The sequence below is a fragment of the Myotis myotis genome, unplaced genomic scaffold (genome assembly GCF_014108235.1).
Source record: "Myotis myotis isolate mMyoMyo1 unplaced genomic scaffold, mMyoMyo1.p scaffold_m19_p_15, whole genome shotgun sequence".
Taxonomy (NCBI): domain Eukaryota; kingdom Metazoa; phylum Chordata; class Mammalia; order Chiroptera; family Vespertilionidae; genus Myotis; species Myotis myotis.
Genome location: NW_023416319.1, coordinates 44,549,975 through 44,570,229, shown reverse-complemented (window position 1 = coordinate 44,570,229; position 20,255 = coordinate 44,549,975). Strand labels below are relative to the sequence as shown.

Below are 20,255 nucleotides of genomic sequence, written 5' to 3'. Positions count from 1 at the left end.
CAATCAATGCCTCTCCGTCTCTGGATCAGTCCTTGTTCATCAGCTTATGTTGTTCATTATATTCCACAAATGAGTGAGATCATGTGGTATTTATCCGCTCTCCAGTTCCATCCATGCTGTGGCAAATGGTAAGAGTTCCTTTTTCTTCTTCCTCTTCTTAAAGAATACCTTTCAGCATTTCATATAATGCTGGTTTGGTGGTGATGAACTCCTTTAGCTTTTTCTTATCCGTGAAGCTCTTTATCTGACCTTCTATTCTGAATGATAGCTTTGCTGGATAAAGTAATCTTGGTTGCAGGTTCTTGCTATTCATCACTTTGAATATTTCTTGCCACTCTCTTCTGGCCTGCATGGTTTCTGTTGAGAAATCAGCTGACAGTCGTATGGGTACTCCCTTGTAGGTAACTGACTGTCTTTCTCTTGCTGCTTTTAAGATTCTCTCTTTATCTTTTGCTCTTGGCATTTTAATTATGATGTGTCTTGGTGTGGTCCTCCTTGGATTCCTTTTGTTTGGGGTTCTCTGCGCTTCCTGGACTTGTAAGTCCATTTCTTTCACCAGGTAGGGGAAGTTTTCTGTCATTATTTCTTCAAAAAGGTTTTCAATATCTTGCCCTCTCTCTCCTTCTGGTACCCCTATAATTCTGATGTTGGTACGCTTGAAGTTGTCCCAGAGGTTCCTTACACTATCTTCATATTTTTGGAATCTCTTTTCTTTTTTCTTTTTCGGTTGGGTATTTTCTGTTTCTTTGTATTTCAAATCTTTGACTTGATTCTTGGGATCCTCTTTTCTGCTGCTGGATCTCTGTAAATTATTCTTTATTTCAGTCAGTGTATGCTTAATTTCTAGTTGGTCCTTTTTCATGTCCTCCATGGTCTCCCTATACTTATTGAGGGACTCATTAAATTTATCGGCGGTTTCCATAAAATTCTTGAAAAACCTTATAAACGTGGCCTTGAACTCTATATCCAATCGTTTGCTTTCCTCCATTTCTGCCATTTGTGACCTGTTTCTTTGTCTCCGCATTTTGGCAGCTTCCCTGTGTTGATAGAGTGGCCCTGTGCGCCAGGTGTCCTGTAGGGCCCAGTAGCTCAGCCTCCCCAGTTACCTGGGGTGGACACTCTTGGTGCACTCTTGGTGCCTTGGTTGTTGTAGAATCACTGGGAGGAATTGACCTCCAGGCCAATTGGCTGTGAGAATCAGCTGTGTCTAAAGTGGGAGAACTTCTGTGCTGAAGACACCCTTCTGGGGCAAGACTTGCTTCAGTGGGGCTTTGGTGCTCACTGAGTCTGCTCCCTGAGTGTGTCCCTTATGGATCTGAGGAGTTGCAGTCTGGATGGACCCCCTCTGACCACTGGGTACAGTGGCTCCTGGATCTAAGGAGGTGCTAATTCAGCCTCTGCCTGAGGCCACACAGCAGGAGCCACGAAGAGGCTCAGCTGTGAAGCAATGCAAGCCGCTGCGGGGCCTTGGGCCTTCTCTTGGAAGTTCAGGGTCTGCCTGGTTCGGCTGCAGTTAGGTACATTCACATGCAAAAGCCTCTGCCGCAGCCTGGGTGGGGCGGGGTCTCAGGGAGTCAAAGGGCGGAGAAAGCAGCCATGGCCGATTCTCCGCCCGGAGTCGCGCGTCTCAGTGTCCCGGTAACGGCTGCAAGCACCTCTGAGGGAAAGCCGCCCTCAAGTTCGCTCGCTGCCGGACAGACCAGCCTCTCCCTGTATGAGTCCTGGGTCCCCAGAGACTTCCCGGAACCAGAGTTCAGAGCAGTCAGGAGCTTGTGACTCAAAAAGTCAGCCGCGTCCTCAGGTGCTACCCCCTTTCCTCGCGCGCGCGCCGCGGTACCTCTGCACTTCACCTCCGCAGCGCCTCTGGCTCTCAGCGTGCTTTTCTTTCCTTCTAGTTGTAGAATTTACACTCAGCCAGCCTTCCTGTTGTTCTGGATGATGTTTGCTCAGTCCTTTGCGGTAATTTTCAATTGTTGTGTGAGGCGACAATTTCCCGGTGTTTACCTATGCCGCCATCTTAGTTGCTCTCCTCTTCTTTTTTCTTGATGAGTATGGTTTGTCAGTCTTATTTATGTTTTCAAAGAACCAGTTCTTGGTTTCATTGATCTTTTGTATTGTTTTCTTTAGACTCCATTTAATTTATTTCTGCTCTGATCTTCATTATTTCCTTACTTCTACTCTGGGCTTTGTCTATTGTTCTTTTACCAGTTCCTTTAAGTGTAAAGTTAGACTGTTTATTTGTGATTTTTGTTGTTTCTTAAGGTAGGTCGGTAATGCTATGAATTTCCCTCTTAGGACTTCTTGCAGTGTGTCCCACAGATTTTTGGGTTGTTGTGTTTTCATTTTTATTTGTTTCAAGGTATCTTTTGATTTCTTCCTTGATCTCATTGTCAACCCATTCATTGTTTAGTAACATGTTATTTAGCATCCATGTCTTTGTGTGTTTTGCAGTTTTTATCTTGAATTGATTTCCAGTTTATGGTCACAGAAGATGCTTGATATGATTTCAATCTTCTTAAATTTATTGAGACATGTTCTGTGTATGAACATGTGGTCTATTCTATAAAATGTTCATGTGCACTTGAAAAGAATATATATTCTGCTGCTTTGGGGTGAAATGCTCTGAAATATTAAATCCATCTGATTGAGTGTATTACTTAAGGCCACCGTTCCCTTGTTGGTTTTGTCTGTAAGATCTATCCATTGATGTCAATGGGTGTTAAAACCCCCTACTATGACGTATTACTGTCAATCTGTCCCTTTATGTCCATCAAGATTTGCTTTACATATTTAGGTGCTCCTATGTTGGGTGCATAAATGTTTACAGGGTTATATCCTCTTGTTGGATCAATCCCTTTATCATTATGCAGTATCCTTCTTTGTCTTGTACTATAGCCTTGGTTTTTAAAGTTTATTTTGTCAAATATAAGTATTGCTACCACAGCTCTTCTTTCATTTCTATTTGCATGAAATATCTTTTTCTATCCCATCACTTTTAGTTTCTGTGTATCTTTTGTTCTGATATGGGTCTCTCATAGACAGCATATATATATATATATATATATATATATATATATATATGGATCTTGATTTTTTAAAAATATATTTTTATTGATTTCAGAGAGGAAGGGAAAGGGAGAGAGATATAGAAACATCAATGATGAGAGAAAATCATTGACCACCTGTCTCTAGCACGCCCCACATCGGGGATCAAGCCCACATCTGGGGCATCTAACTGTGCCCTCCTGGTTCACAGGCTGACACTCATCCACTGAGCCATGCCAGCCATGGGTCTTGCTTTCTTAACCATTCAGCTACCTTATGTCTTTTGATTGGAGCATTTAAGCCATTTACATTTAAAGTGATTATTGATAAGCACATATTAATTGCCATTTTGTTCTTTTAACTATATTCCTGTTTTTCTCCTTTTACTTCTTAAATCAGGCCCTTTAAAATTTCTTATAATACTGGTTTGGTGGTAACAAACTCTTTTAGCTTTTTCTTCTCTGCAAAGCTCTTTATTTCTCCCTCAATTTTATATGATAGCCTTGCTGGGTAAAGTAGTCTTGGTTGTAGGTCCTTGCTTTTCATCATTTTGCATATTTCATGCCAATTCCTTCTGGCCTGAAATGTTTCTGTGAGAGCTCATTTGTAGGTAACTTACTGCTTTTCTCTTGCTGCTTTTAAGAGTCTCTGTCTTTAATTTTTGCCATTTTAATTATGATGTGTCTTGGTGGAGGTCTCTTTGGGTTCCTCTTGTTTGGGACTCTCTGCACCTCCTGGACTTATACGTATGTTTCCTTCACTGGGTTAGGAAAGTTTTTGGTCATTATTTCTTCAAATAGGTTCGTAATCCCTGGCTCTCTCTCGTCTCCTTCTTGTATCCCTATGATATGGATATTGTTATGCTTCATGTTGTCCCAAAGTTCCCTTTCACAATCCACATTTAAAAAAAATGTTTTTATTGATTTTAGAGAGAGAAGAAAGGAGAAGGAGAGATAGAAACATCTATGAGAGAGAAACATTGATTGCTGTCTCCTGCACACCCCCTACCTGTAATTCGGGCATGTGCCCTGACTGCAAATCGAACCGGTGACCTCCTGTTGCATGGAATGATGCTCAACCAACTGAGCCACACCTGCCAGGCTCCCCATTCTTTTAAATTCTTTTCTCTTTTTGATTCTCTGATTGGGTGTTTTTCCTACCTGTCTTCCAAATTGCTGACTTGCCCTTCTACTTCATCCAACCTACTTTTTATTCCTTCCAGTGTATTTTTGATGTCAGATATGGTATTCTTCATTTCTGACTGGTTCGTTTTCATGCTGTTGTAGTTCTCACTACGTTCCAATCATCTTTATAATTACTACTTTGACCTCTATATCTGATAAATTACTCTTGGCAAACTAAATTTAGAAATCCACTGGATAACTTCAATATATTCTGTGAAATATTGATTGGAGCCTCTGACCTGCTTGCCACTGTTTATTACAGTAGAAACTGATGTTCAGTATTATGATACTGAGAATTAGTTTTCATATTTTTACTACAGGTACTTAGGACAATGGATATTAGATGCTACCTCCTTTCCTAAGATGTGTTCTCCCCATATTTATCTCTATTTTAAGTAACAGTAAGAAAAAGGTAGCTGTGATCAGTTGTTTCTCTGTCACTGGATTAGTCACATATACATGCTAGCATGGATTAATTTTAAATCAAATGACTTGATACTAAAGTATGGCCTACCCTGCAATTTCCTGACTCACTTCATTCTTTTTGATAAAATCCTTCAAAAACCACTTTCTTAGATATACTGACTAGAATGGTTTTTATTTAATGGTAGGGGGCAAATTTGTTTGCAGCTGGTAATGTGATTTATTTATTCATCCATATGACTGACATTTACTCAGTAGCAACTCTGTGCCAGGCACCATGTTGGGTTCTGGGGATACACTAGTGATTAAGACACATACTACTCTCTTGAAGCTTATATTTTAATTGGGGAGATAAAAACACATAATAAATTAGTAATTAAAATAATAAGTAAAATAATTCCAGAGAGTATTAAGTGCTATTAAGGAAAAAGACTATATGTAGCAGTAGAGAATAACAGTGAAAGGATCCATGTTATTTACAATGATTAGAGAAGAGGTGACTTTTAAGTTGAGGCTAGAGAAAGAGATAGCCATGTAAAGAGTAGATGGAGAACACTAGGCAAAGGGATCTCTGTGCATAAAAGTATCTAAGGCCTGAAAGAAGATCAGTATAGCCAGAGGACCCAAACAAAGGTAGAGTGGCATGAAATGCACTTGTAAGGATAGAAGGCCATATAGATCCTCTTAGGCCACAATAGGAGCTTAGATTTTTAGTCTAAGTGCAACTATAAGCCACTGAAAGGTTGTAAGCTGGGGGGGGGGAAGGGGGGATGAAATAATTCAATTTCTTCCTAAAATGATTATTTTGACTACAGTATAGAAATGAAATAGTTCAAGAGAAAGTAAAGTATGGAGATCAGCTAGGAAGCTATTGTAGTAAGTAGAAAACAGGCCTGAGCTAAAGTCCTGGCAAGAAAGTAGATGAATTAGACCTTAAAATTGAGTCAAAAGAACTCACTGAAGACTGAACAGAGGAAAAGGAAGCCATCAAGAATGACTCCTAGGTTTCTAGCTTGAGATATAGGGTGTTTGATGTTCTGTGTATTGTGTCATGCTGCAGGGAACATTTAAAAAGGGGGTAGACATGGCATGAAAACATACATGTTTGTAGAGCCCAGCCATCAATTACTCTTTTGAAAAATAATTACTTCACCTCCAGTATTGCTGAGGAGTCAGTAGATGTGTTTTGTCCTATAAATCAACCTTTATAACTAATTGGACCAAAGGGAAGGCATCTGACCCACGAGCAAACAACTTAAAGTTCTTCCCGGATCCTACTTATTAATTAAGCTAGCCTAGTATTCTCTTTCAGGAGCCAGAATGGAAAGCAAAGACCAGGAAACTGATTGTGAAGTAGGAAGAAGCAGACATGCAATGCAGCTGAGTAACATTAATGTGTAAATACTGGAATGACAGTCCATGAATGTCTGCTGTTGGGGTCTCTAGAACTGATTCCAATCTAGAATTACCATCTGTCTCCACTCTCAGTGAAAACTTGTTTAGTTTGGCTATTGTTTGAGATTTCTTTTATAATAATGAATCCTTACTATGAAACATTATTTCATTTAACTTTCATAATAACCCAAATGAGGTAAGTACTCATTACTCTCATTTTTACTTAAATAAATGTTTTTATTGATTTCAGAGAGAGGAGAGAGAGAGATAGAGGGATAGAAACATCAATGATGAGAGAGAATCATTGATTGGCTGCCTCCTGCATGCCCCCTACTGGGGATCGAGTCCATAACATGGGCACGTGCCCTGACTGGGAATCGAGTTGTGACTTTATGGTTCATGGGTTGATGATCAACCAGAACCACATGGGCTAGGCATCCTCATTTTTATAGGTGAGGAAACTGAGGCTTAGAGATGTTAATGGTCCATAGTCCCACAACTAGTTAATGATAGTACCAGGGCTCAAACCCATGACTTCTAACCCACTATTTCCCTTAATGCTTTGTGCTTCCTTAAAAACAAAAAATCCTTAGAAGCTAGATGAAATGGGTTTCTGTTCCTTTTGACCAAAGGAGTCAGAAGAAAAGTCCCTTAAAGCCAAAGCATGACTGCCCTACTATATCTTACCCTGCCTTCCATGCCAACAGCTCCTTCACATATTTGTCATTCTTAAGAAAATTAAAGAGAACAAAATAAATTATTGTATTGTGGGGGATTCTGAAATGTGCATATAAAAATAGTATGATGTCTATATATATAAAAGCCTAAGCGACCATTCAACCGGTAGCTATGACGTGCACTGACCACCAGGGGGCAGATGCTCAATGCAGAGGCATGGGAACATGGCACAGACTGATGAATCTCAGAGGGAAGTGGGGAGGGTGGGAAGAGACTAACCAAAGATCTTATATGCATACTAGGGGCCAGGTGTAGGGATTCATGCACCAGTGGGTCCCTCGGCCTGGCCTGCAGGGATCGGGCCAAAACCAGCTCTCTGACATCCTCTGAGGGGTCCCGGATTGTGAGAGGGCGCAGGCCAGGCCAAGGGACCCCACCGCTGCATAAATTCGTGCACTGGGCCTCTAGTATTATAATAATACATCCATATCCTTTCTTTTACCTCTGACTGTCTTTGAATATTTTAATATAGAATAAAGATCCAAATACTACTGTGAAAAAAACAATTTCCTCCTTTACTTGCTGAAAAATTAAAAGAAAAAGCTCTGGTGGTTCCCTCTTACATAACAAAATTTTACAACTTGCTTGGCTTACATGGCATTTGAAAGGCAAAGAAAACCCTGCAATATCTTTCACTGTCCTTTTTAACAGAGTCTGTTACTCAAAGGCTGTAGACCTGGTCATCCCTCAGATATCGTTATTTTTATTAGTCATTAAGGCAGGGGCTGGGGCAGTAGTGCAAGAAGGCAAAAGAAGTTTACTGTAAGGCACTGAATAAATATTGTTTACAAGGTTATATTCTTGATTTTAGTCCTAGGTTTCACTTAACTTTGAGAAGATATGAGAAGACTAATTTTAAACATAATGATCAAACTTATTTTTAATAAATTTTCAGTTTTGCGTTCCTCATCATGGGTGAGTGATTTTATTTTCAAACGTGACGTTTTTCTAGCCATTTGCAAGAGGGCAGATAGTGTTTATTTGAATACCTTTCGTCAAGGTCATTAGCGAAGTCAGTTTCTGTAGAAGGTGAGCAACTCACCTTGTCCAAACCCTTATCTTTTGCACGGCTGTGCATTCACTTTTATCTGTACTATGATGACTAATTTATAGCAGGACAGAGTATTTCAGATTCTTCTTTAATGAAGGAAGGTATTTTAAAACAAGGGTGACAGTAACACTTTTATGTGTTTGGATCCTGTTGTGTTACAAAAATATTTAAGTTTAATAAAGATGCTAACCAGCCCTGGCTGGGTGGCTCAGTTGATTAGAATGTCATCCGATACACCAGAAGGTTTTGGGTTAGATTCCGGTCAGAGCACGTACCTAGCTGTTGTGGGTTCGATCCCCGGCTGGGGCATGTTTTGGAGGCAACTGATAGATGTTTCTCTCTCACATCGATGTTTCTCTCTCTCTCTCTCAAAATTTATGAAAACACATCCTCAGGTGAGAATTAAAAAAGAAAAAAGATGTTTACCAGATTTTTTTTCTACAAAGACGTGTTTTAAATATTTTATAATTGCTTTACTACTTCCCTGAAATTGATTTTTCAGAAAAAGCATGTACTGCTGCTGGTACGAGTACAAGATCACCGTCTCTTTACCTGGTGTTTTAGTGTTGGCCTAATTACTGAGTGAGAGTCTGAAAAGCCTTTACCCATAAATTCATATACTTAACAAGTCACAACCTTGAAATCTTGCTCTACCTGAAAGCACCATTAAAAGTGCTTGACTATTATAACTAGAGGAAATTTTTAATAAAAGCTAATTAAGCTACAAAACTCCCAAGTGGTTAACTGATTTTAGGGGCTAAATTTCTGGTACTTCTAATTATCCCTGATGGCTTTACTTAGTGTTTCACAACCATGACAGATGACAGTGAAAAACTGCAGCGAAATTCATCCACCCTGACACTGCTAACCACCGGCTTCTCCCTCTCCAAGTAAAATCAATACTCTGTTTGAGTAAACACGTTTACAGCTTTATTAGGATGTCTTGCTTGTTCTGTAACAGCTACTTGAAGCTGTGGTAACAAATCGACTCAACTCAGTTAAACCTAGAGAGCTGGGTAAGAGGCCCATCGATAAGGTTGTTATAAAAATAAACTGCAGGAGATCAGAAAGCTGGAGCAAACAGTCTGGTAAATGTCAATATTTTCCCTTACAGAGGATGACAAAAACAGTGAGATCATGTGCAAAGTCTTTTTTCCTCTTAAAAATGTTTCTTGTTTCACTGGATAAAGATTTCTACTTTTTGTGCACAATTCTTCTGAGTGAAATTTTTGCTTCCTAATTCCCATGTGCATCTGGAACAGGAAGCTGGTGTAAATACTTGCTATGTTTCCTGCCATTTCAGATTATTTTCCTTCATATTTAGAGGCTTATGTTGGTCTTCACTGACTATAAAATGACCTCATTCAAATTATCTGGAATGCTTGTGGTGGTTCAATCTTACCTGCTTTTATTAATGAAACAAAACATTTTGTCATCTGCAGTGGGAGGTCATTTCAATGCACTGTTCACTCTTGCTATAATAGCTGTGAGACCTGATGTTGTATCTTCCAAACTCGCCTTCCATACTGAAGCATTTTACAAGAGCAAACTGTTAGCTTCAGACAGGCTGCACAACCTCCTGACTAGTGGTAGTACATAAAAATACCTGCTACCTATTAGGAGCAAACCTCCATGGTGTCTATAGCTCTACCAAATAAGAACTCATATACCCTCTTTTAGACGTTCACAGGTTGCTCAAAGAACTAACATCTGGCAGGAAATTCCCACTTCAATTTGGCTAGCTTAGACTACCCAGATGTGACAAAGTAATGGTCTCCCCCCACTCCCCCTGCTGAAAAGTTCTCAGATGTAAACTTGTTTTTCACATCCTATGTAGTCTGGTTAGTAAAACTTTGTTTTGTTTCATATTGACTACCAACAAGTCATGAATTTCAAGTAACAACTCATGACCCATATGTTAAACAACACAGATTTTTCTGGAAAAAGGAAATCAACAAACATTAAATTCTGAGATAACTTAAAAAGCTACTGTGCCTGCCAGGGTAAGGTCTGACCTAGCAGGCATTTGCATAATGAAAACCAAAGCCTAAGTGGTGTCAGATGGTGCAGTGACTGACATGGACAGGAAGTCAATTCAGAGCAAAGGTTCCTCTGCAATAACAGCCCAGCCCAACACACCTCCCACACAAAGTGAGCAACTGAGCCACACGGTGTAATGCGCTAGTGCGGTAGGTGCTCAGTGCGATGACTATGAGGATAACTTATTTCCTCTTTCTGGGGTTGAAAATGGAAACCTGTCAAATTCTATTACCTTGGCATTGCATTTGAATTAAAAAAAAAAATCAGAGAATCTTTTAAATGCCCCCAATTCAGGAAAGAAGCTCTTGCAGAGTATCCATAAGCACGGTTTTACTCTTAGAGATAAGGTTTCCTTCTCCCCCAACTCCTTCCAAAATACTGCTGTAAAGATCATTCCTCCTCGTGGAACAAAACTGTACAAGATCAGGTTAGCATTCTGATTTTAAACCTAATGTGTGATCTCTTGATGTGGTTCCCAAAATAAAATTTTAGCATATGCTTCTGTTTACTGTTAAAGCAAAACATCTTGGATACCCACATGTCAAGAAAAACTACATCAAAGGCTTTTATCCATTTGGGACATTGACTCGACTTATATAATTCCAAGAGGCCTTTATAAAAGACTGCTTAACTGACAACCTTCATTTGGGTTATGAACATGTGTAATTACTGGCTCATGAGTTAATGAGCCAGGAGATCTGGCTTCTCCTATGGAGTATTTGCCATTGGCTCTCATTCTCTGGGCCTCGCTTTCCTCATCTATCAAATGGGGCTTTTCAACAGAGCGTGGTTTCATGCCTAACATTAACCCATCCCAGGAGTCGCTTCATGAGCCATCAAATAAAATGTGAATACGGCCATATGGGGATTTGTTTAATCTCATTTTCATGCTGATTCAGATAAGACCTCATTTGAACACAGTTTCATTACTGAAAACAGTCTGAAAACGTGAAAAACTGAAAATATGATCTTTAAAAATACTCACTTTCGGCAATGACATTTTAAGCAATATGTTAAAGACCCATCGATGCAAAGTCTTAGCTGCTGGATAAAGGAGATGATAGTAAGCTTATTTATGTGAGCTTATTTATGTCCTAATTCATTAGCAAGATAACAAATTTTGTTAATATTTACCTCAATTCAAAAGCCTGTATTTTATCAACTGACAACTCCTGACAGCAGGGTGGTTCTAAAATTTTAAGAGCACTTGATGACAGAAACTGATTTTAATTTGTCATCTATTTCATGGGCTGGAAATAAAATATACACATCTTAACTCTATAAAATGTCAATGATAGCTGGATAATTAAAGGCAAAATAAATTAAGAGCCTGTGTTTACGCCCCAGATTTGGGAATTCATATATCTGAAGTGAAAATAGGTATGAATTTAGTAATCATGTTGCTAATTTTCATTTGTTTTATTTAGACCTCTGCTGATAGCAAGCAGCCTTACAACATCAGAAGTTACATCTCATACAAATTTGTATGTAGTTTTGAAAATTGTTTCTAATGAGTACTTATCATAGCTAAGACTCTGCTAGGTCCCAAGGTTGGCCAGGCTATGCGTCAGCATTACCAAAATGTGATTTTATTTTTTGATTACATGAATTACAAAGCCAATAAAGATATACTATAACAAATGTTTATTTATTTATTTATTTTTAAAATATATTTTATTGATTATTCACAGAGAGGAAGGGACTGGGATAGAGAGTTAGAAACATTGATGAGAGAGAAACATCGATCAGCTGCCTCCTGCACACCCCCAACTGGGGATGTGACCGCAACCAAGGTACATGCCCTTGACCGGAATCGAACCTGGTACCTTTCAGTCCGCAGGCCGACGCTCTATCCACTGAGCCAAACCGGTTAGGGCTACTATAACAAATTTAAACATCACTTAGACAAAATTAAACTTGAATACATTTAGCTTTATGAAAACTTACTATATTGCTACCTATTTTCATTTCGCTATTAATGATTGATTAAATTTGTTAGGTCAGAGATTGGTACCAGTCTACACACTAGTGTTTAAAAAACCACTTTGGCTCTAACCGGTTTGGCTCAGTGGATAGAGCGTCGGCCTGCGGACTGAAAGGTCCCAGGTTCGATTCCGGTCAAGGGCATGTACCTTGGTTGCAGGCACATCCCCAGTAGGGGGTGTGCAGGAGGCAGCTGATCAATGTTTCTCCCTCATTGATGGTTCTAACTCTCTATCCCTCTCCCTTCCTCTCTGTAAAAAATCAATAAAATATATTAAAAACAAACAAAAAAATACAAAACCACTTTGGCTATTTCAATATACTAATGGAATGCAGTATAACAAAATGATTAGGGGTAAGAACTCTTGGGTCAAACTCTGAGTTTGAATCCTGGCTTTCACTGTGACCTTGGGCAAATTACTTGATCTTCAAACCTCTGAGACCAGAGGAACTGTCCAGCTGAGCCTAGGCCCAGATGCTAATCCCAGATTTGTGAAGCTAAATAAACAGTTGCTGTTTTAGATTAAATAAACAGTTTTTGGGGTGCTGATATGCAGCAAAAGCTAATTGATACATGTTGTATGAATCAGACAGATATGGTAGGTAAAACTGACTCAATCCTTATAATAGCAACTGGGATCACTATTGGATTATAATTAGTTCCATTTGACTTACAAATATTCTAGGCCAGAAAACTGATGCACACATATTTTGTCATGTCTAAGAAAGTTAACTTCAGAAATTTTGCTTATGACATTTCCTCTGGCCCTCTGCAAATAAATAAAATTTTATAAATATCAACTCTGTTTTCTTAGAATAAACTTTCTCAATTATATTCAAATATAGGAACATAAGGTTCATATTTGAGCTTCGGGGTCTGATAACCTAGTGTCTCTGTCTTATCCAAATCTCCAGAAGATAAAGTGCTTTGGATTCCATTACCTGTTTATAACTGCATCTAAATGGAGGCCACCCAGGGTACTAGATCTCTGAGAGAACATTTAATGCTTGTGAGAGATTCCAGACGTCACCCTAAAATCATCCTGTATTCCAGGTGAACCAATGTTATTTCTCTTTTCTGTCATGGCTTGGGAATCAACTGTGCCTCTTGAACTAATATGGGCTTAAGTACTCTTAGGCAGGGTTCTTGAAATGTGGTTCTCCTCCAACGTCAGCTTATCTACATCTCTGAGTGTGTAACACTAGAGTAGCCCATCATAAAGTGTCCTATGACTGTGCAAGGTGTGAGCCCTATTCCCTTTCCCCCTGCATGAACTTGAGCTACTGTCTGTGGTAAATTTCATATTCCTAATGACCAATTCAATTCTATACTTCATTTGATGGTTTTAAGGAAAAGTGCTGCTTAAGAGATGAAACACCAAGATGTCCTACTAGAGTTAAAAGATGAACGGTTATTGTCGCTCTGGGTGGGGTAGGAGTGTGCAGATCTAACCGCAGTTATCAGCAAGTAAGCCCTCTACATACAGTGGGCCATAGCAAGGTTTTGGTTTTTTAAGCAAAGAAGTGCGAGAAATGATATATTTAACACTCGGCATGTAATTTTCTACTCTTCTGAGTCTAACAGCAAAGGAAGAAGGTGGTGCAGAAAAATAAATCATAAGAATTCTGCATCACTTCTTTGCATAGCGCAATGAAGCAGCAATTACGAAGAATGGGAAAGTAAGCTAAAAGTGTTTGGGAACAAACAAAGTGAGAACAGGAAATATGAAGATAATTTAAAGAATCTCAATGGCTGCCAGAAGTATAGGCAGGTGCTACATGGAAAGGAAATAGCATCCCTGTTCTGCTAACTTAAATCTTTTTTTTTCTTTTTTAACCAAAATTCTTTTCTGAACATTAATTAGGAAGTGAAATTAGTGCTCCCTTTTATTAGATGGGAAATAGGATAATTACTTACATTGTGACTGCTAAGTGGCTTTAAGAGTCATATGCATATTCTAGGTAATATCTTTAGGGTAATATACTTTCTCTGCTAAAGTTATGAGAAATTTAAAAATAAAAAGTATTAGAGGCAGGCAGCACAGTTACCTTACCATCCTTCAAAACACTAAACTGTTCTAAGCTATGTAGGGCTCCTAACCACATTTAATGAAGCTTTAAAAAAACCCACACATTTCTATTGATTTCAGAGAGGAAGGGAGAGGAGAGAGAGAAACATCAATGATGAGAGAGAATCATTGATCAGCTGCCTCCTGCATGCCCGGTACTGGGGATCGAGCCTGTAATCTGGCTATGTGCCCTGACCGGGAACCTCCTGGTTCATAGGCTGATGCTCAACCACTGAGCAACACTAGCGGGGCTAATGAAGCTTTTTTAGTTCTAAGAATGTTGGTCCTTAGGTAAGGTCTCTAGTCATTTTTCTGAGAGTAATATCTCTGTGCCTGGCAAAGGCATACTCATTTTTAGTCTAAAGATAATTTGTAGGTCTAGAATAGACCATATTCTTACAATTGCCATAAAAAATTCGACTAAATCATATTAGATTAACATAAGTTCATATTGACAGCCTACTGGAAACATATTGTTAGGTCTCCTTTCATGGTACTTGTTATGATTTTTTTCCTCAGTTTCACTTACTGGGAAGACACAGGGGAAGAGATTTCATCAGGAACAATGACAGTGCCTGTCACAAAATGTTCTCAATGTTTCCATTTGTTACTATGGCAGTGACAAAGAGGGTTCCAAATGAAAGGGCAAACCTGCTGTGACTAAGCGCAGCAGGACAACGGGAAGACATTTCCTCCTGACCTGGGAAATTAGGAAATCGTACTTAGAGATTATAGAATTGTCTCCATTTCCAAGGGTACTATTGTAGCACTTGGGCTTTTGAGGGAGAATGTGAAAAGGGTAGTTCCATGAGAGCTGGCTAGTGACAAATAAAGGGCAAATGTGACAAAGTGTTTAAGAACCCCAAACAGATAGAACAAGGAGGTATGCTCGTAGAGGCTGAAGGGATTTGTCACTGTCACTAAACCCTTGAGATGGAACTATGAATTCAACTTATATACATTTGGGGTATTCATTTTTTTTTTTTTAAATTCAGGAGTTTTTATTGTATTCACAAAGTTGTACAGCCATCACCACTCCCTAATTCCAGAACATTTTCTTTTTTTTTTTTAATTTATTGCTTAAAGTATTACAAAGGGTATTATATATGTGTCCATTTTATCCCCCCACCCTAGACAGTCCCCTAGCCTCCCCTATCCCCCAATGTCTTATGTCCACTGGTTATGCTTATATGCATGCATACAAGTCCTTTGGTTGATCTCTTACCCCCCTACCTCCTGCCCCCCAACCCTCCCCGGCCTTCCTGCTGCAGTTTGACAATCTGTTTGAGGCAGCTCTGCCTCTGTATCTATTATTGTTCAAAAGTTTATAATGGTCTCTATTATCCATGAATGAGTGAGATCATGTGGTATTTTTCCTTCATTGACTGGCTTATTTCACTTAGCATAATGCTCTCCAGTTCCATCCATGACGTTGCAAATGGTAAGAGTTCCTTCCTTTTTAGAGCAGCATAGTATTCCATCGTGTAGATGTAAGGGGTATTCATTTTTAAATTATACATGAAAATGTATGATGTAGCCATATATATTTTATGTGGCTAATAGGAACACATGGTACTCTGGTACTGAGATATGTAATTAGCACAAGGTAGGTAAGGGGATGCTTTATCCAAGAAGTTAAATTTGGGAATGATATATTGTTATGCAGAGTCACAAAAGACAGAAACACTCTTAAGCCAGCAAAAATTGAAAGTAATAGGAGCACATATTAACTATCTAAAGATAGAATGTGTCACTCAGAAAGGAGATCTATATATATAAAAGGCTAATATGCAGTGTGTCCCCTCAGGAGTTTGACCAGGAGACCAGGAGTTTGATCGCTTGCTATGACGTGTGCTGACCACCGGGGGGCGGCACGGAACATGGCAGGCAACCAGTGGCGGCAGGGCACTGAGGGAGTGAGGAAAGGAGGAGGCAGGGAGGCAGGGAATCTGATCGGCCCTGATCTCTGGCCAGGCCTAGGGACCCTACCTGCGCATGAATTTCATGCACTGGGCCTCTAGTATATTAATAATCAGGCAAGAAAACAAAGAAAAAGGAACTACACAGTAAATGTAAAACTTGTCATTGCCCCTCCATTCATTTGCAAGGTGGAGGAGTTTGCTCCCACGGCTGGATTATTTCAAATCCTAGCAGAAAAGGAGTTCCTTGGTGTAGAGATGGGAGTAGGGGTTTTTAGCCAATGAATTTTTCTGTATTTTAAACTAACAATACCTCCTTTATTGTAAGATGGATGCATTGGCCTGGTGCTACTAAACAGATGATTCATATAACTTCTTGTATGCTGACCAAGCAAGTTTATGATCTGGCTTTCTGGATCTCTGTAGTGCAATCAATTCTATTGCTTAGGAAAAGCTCCTGGTTCAAACTCACCAGGGACTACAGTCCTTCGATTCCCTATCCTTTCTCCTCTCTTTTTTGCAACAATCTTACCCTACAGTCCTGAGAATCCCATCAGATAACAAAAGCTCCTGTTCAATAAATAAAGTCATCTATTCAGATGAGAGGAAGTTTCTCTCTGGCAAAACCAGCTTTTGTTAGTAGGGCTGGTCTGTGGTTCTCTATCCTAATGAGATTTCCCTAAAAGTTCTGAGAAATACAGTGCAGCGAGTAAGAGCACTGCATCTGGGGCCAGAATGCCTGGTGTGAATCCTGATTCTGGTACTTTCTAGCTATGAGACTTTAGGCAAGTTACCTAACCCTTATATGTCTCAGTTTTCTCATCAATAAAATGAACTGCCAGGAGCTTTTATGAACATTACATGAGTTAATATATGTAAAGTGCTTAAGGTATGAATTGGCTCATAGATGCTATATAAATTTATCTATTGCTATTACTATACAGCTTGACTTACATAGAATGTGCTGAACATGTTGACATAAGTATTCCATTGCCAGAATGACAGCATATTCATCTCATTGCATGACTCAGTCTTTCAAGGTCTCATTATCATGGGAACTGATCAGAGTAGAGTTAAAGGGAGAAAAATGGCTCCCTAATTGAGGTACCAGCAGTAGTACCAGCCTGCCTTCTTCTTTGTCTGTACTGATTCCAGCAATGTGTAGTGAAATGCAGTGTTTGGATCCAGGGTATGATGAAAGTGAATAGAGTGAGGAGGCTGTCATGTCTTTAAAAGGAGTTAGCAAACTACAGACTGAAGGCCAAATCCAGCCTGTGGCCGGTTTTTGTACAGCTAAGGAAGGTTTTTACATTTTAGTGTAAAAAGAAAAAATAAAACAGAAAATAAGCAATCAAGCAAATAGAACAAGAAAACTATGCAATGCAGCCTGTATATGGCTTGCAAAGCCTAAAATTTTCACTATGTGGTCCTTTACAAAAAGTTCCGCACTCTTTCCTCTTTATTTACCTCACTGTACCCTGACAGTAAATATATAATGAAGCTAGGCAAGTAGAATAAGATAAGAAAGAGGCTGGAAATCCTTAACAAAGAACCCAAGTGCTTCGCTGAGGCAGTCCATGCATCACCTTAAGCACAATACAAGGGGGGAGCTAGCTGTTCTACATCAGTACCCTAAGAATGACTTCTCTCTCCCTCAAAAAGTCTGTTCTCCCTAATAGTGGAAGCACTACAGGTAGCCAGGAGTCTGGAAGGGAATCTGGTGTTGCAGAGCCAGATAGCCCAGAGCCCCATTAGGCTACCATCATTTGCCCTAAATATAAAAATAGAGAACACTTAAAGTTTTAAATATTTTACTTAAAAAGACTACATGGAGACAAGTTTAAAAGTTTCTGTACTAAGATTCCTGTTTTAAGCAATTTCTAACCAGGAAATCAATAGTGTTTCCTTAATGTGTTACAGAAGTTGGCCCAATTCTGGATGAGATATTTTTAGCCTGCATGGAGTTACAGCTCTGAAGCAGTATGGAATAGAAAAAAATAGCTGCAAAATACTCTAATCAATGATGAAGCCTTTCAGAGCAAAGAAAAGAGCATGGGGCATGCTACCAGTGTAATGGTTAACTGCTCATTTAAGACTAAGCATGAATAGCTTCAAAGAAGAAAATATGAAATATTTATGGTGCTACAAAAGACCATTAAAATACATACATACATACATACATACATACATATTTTGAACGATACTGAGTTAAAACCACCATATAATCTTAAATGTTTACCATGATTCAAATTATTTTCCAAGAGAAGAAGGACAATGGTCAGCTCCATTTGCCTTTTTTTTTCCTTGTCATGCTTGATGGTATGAGAAGTAAACAGATCAGGAGGGACTCTTGTGGGTTATCATTCTAAAATCTACAGCTTTACACACACCATAACCTAGCTTACCTACACTTAACTAGAAGGAGCTTAGATGTATCAAAAGAACCTTTGAATCAGATTTTAGATCAATCTAAGTAATGAAGCCAAGAATCTCCTAATTATCTTGATCTTGTTTTTGAGTACTCATTTCAAAAATAAAATGGTCCTTATAAATGGTCCCAGTTCTTGCTAAGCCTGAACCAGACAAAAATTTAACTCTTCCTAATAAGATAAACATCCAACTATTGTGTTAGAAACACATGTTAACCAAATAATATAATCCTTAGCTATTAGCAGCATACTGTTTAATATTTATCACAATTTGTCTTAAAGAACAACAGTGTGTTAACATTTAAGCCCAAAGGGCTATGAATACACCACACACTGTACTTGATGCAGCTTGTTTGTGCAATATTCTGACAGACACAATTAATCTTGTGAAAATGAATAGGGGATAGCACAATAGTAAATTATATTTAAGTCAAAAATACATATTTTCCCTGTAGTAAAATACCTTCTTAATACTTATAGTGATAGTAGATATGGAAAGAACATTAGGCGTTAATTATTTAAAAGAAGAAATTAAAAGCTATTAAATTCATAAATCTTGGCTATCTGGTAGAGACAAGGGTTAAGGAAATGTTTAACTTATAAGTATAAAATAAATGAGTCAGTACCTCCAACAAATGCATCTCCGGCTCCATTGGTATCAATAATTTCTTCCTGGTCCTGATCCAAGACAGCAAAAGCGGTGACTTCACTTTCTGCAATTAGAGCCAGAGAAAGGCAGACTGACTTCTCTTTGTAATATTCAATATACAAATTCACCCATTAGAGCTGAAGCTCCTTCATCATTCATCTTTCAAAGAGACATGAGCTCCAGGCTGTATGTGAGCACTCAGGAACCAAGGTGCAAAGGCATCTGTAAGCAGGGCTTTTTGGGTAATTTTTAGCATACAGATGGATTTTTGTTCAGAGTTATACCTAGGTGGTTCATTTTTGGAGGAACGACTGTACGTGGTAACAGTACCTTTATGGACAGTGCAAATACTTGAACAGAAACGATAAGCTAAAGGAAGTGTTTAAAAGGACTGGATCATGGATCTCTAATAAAGCTTCAAGCTTGACTGCATTCTGGGAAGTGAAATCCTGGATACAGTAAAGGGCTATAAATTTTAAAAGTAGAAATAATGATTCCTCTTGGGTGTTTCTTTACAGAAAATCACAACGGCACAATAGAAATGCAACTATTATTTTATTATAATACTTAGTGCCAAGGTCAAGGGTTACTGATTTTTTTGAGGGGCTTATTACAATAACCTAACCTGGTTATGCTTTAGTAAGGAGTCACTATTTCCTTTAAACTATATGTCAACTAGCAAAAGGGAAAGCTGCCACTGAATGTATGGGCAGAACAACTCAATGGGTTCCCCCTCTCTCTCTTCTTTTAATCCTCACCCAAGGATATGTTTATTGGTTTTAGAGAGAGAGGGAAAGAGAAACATTGAGATGAGAGAAATATCAATTGGTTACTTCCTGTATGTGCCCTGACTGGGGATCAAACCTGCACCATGGGTTTGTACCCTGACCAAAATCGAACCCGCAACCTTTTTGGTGTATAGGACAATGAACCAACCAACTGAGCCACCAGGACACAATGGGCTCTTGTCTCACAGCAGTCTGGACCAGGGCTTGGTTGATTTGACTACAGAGTAACCTAATACAGTACTTTAAACTTGGCACATGACAATGGAATGAAGTTATTTGTGATGAAATCTGGCCCAGAGGACATCTGCAAAAGATTGTATAGTGCTCTTTATTGGGGGCTGGAACTTCTGAAATCACAAATTTGCATCCGTTATGGGGACAATGTGGTCAAAGACTTGTAAACTTCAGTCTCACCTAAGATCAAGAGAGAAGGGAAAAGGAGATCTTGAGAACCTTAAGGTCTTAGTAAAGAACTTAAAATCACAAACAAACAAACAAACAAACACCATGTTCTGTCTGCCTTCTGGTACCTGCAGCTAATA

At 38.9% G+C, this 20,255-nt stretch overlaps 1 protein-coding gene across 2 annotated transcripts in view; it reads right to left on the bottom strand.

The window, feature by feature from the left end:
- Positions 1–20,255, bottom strand: part of ADK (adenosine kinase) — a 489,964-nt gene that overhangs the window by 19,373 nt on the left and 450,336 nt on the right. For both annotated transcript variants that reach the window (XM_036337172.1, XM_036337170.1), the window contains exon 10: positions 18,903–18,989. In XM_036337172.1, the coding sequence (XP_036193065.1) occupies positions 18,903–18,989 (87 nt within the window). The remainder of the gene's footprint in view (positions 1–18,902; positions 18,990–20,255) is intronic.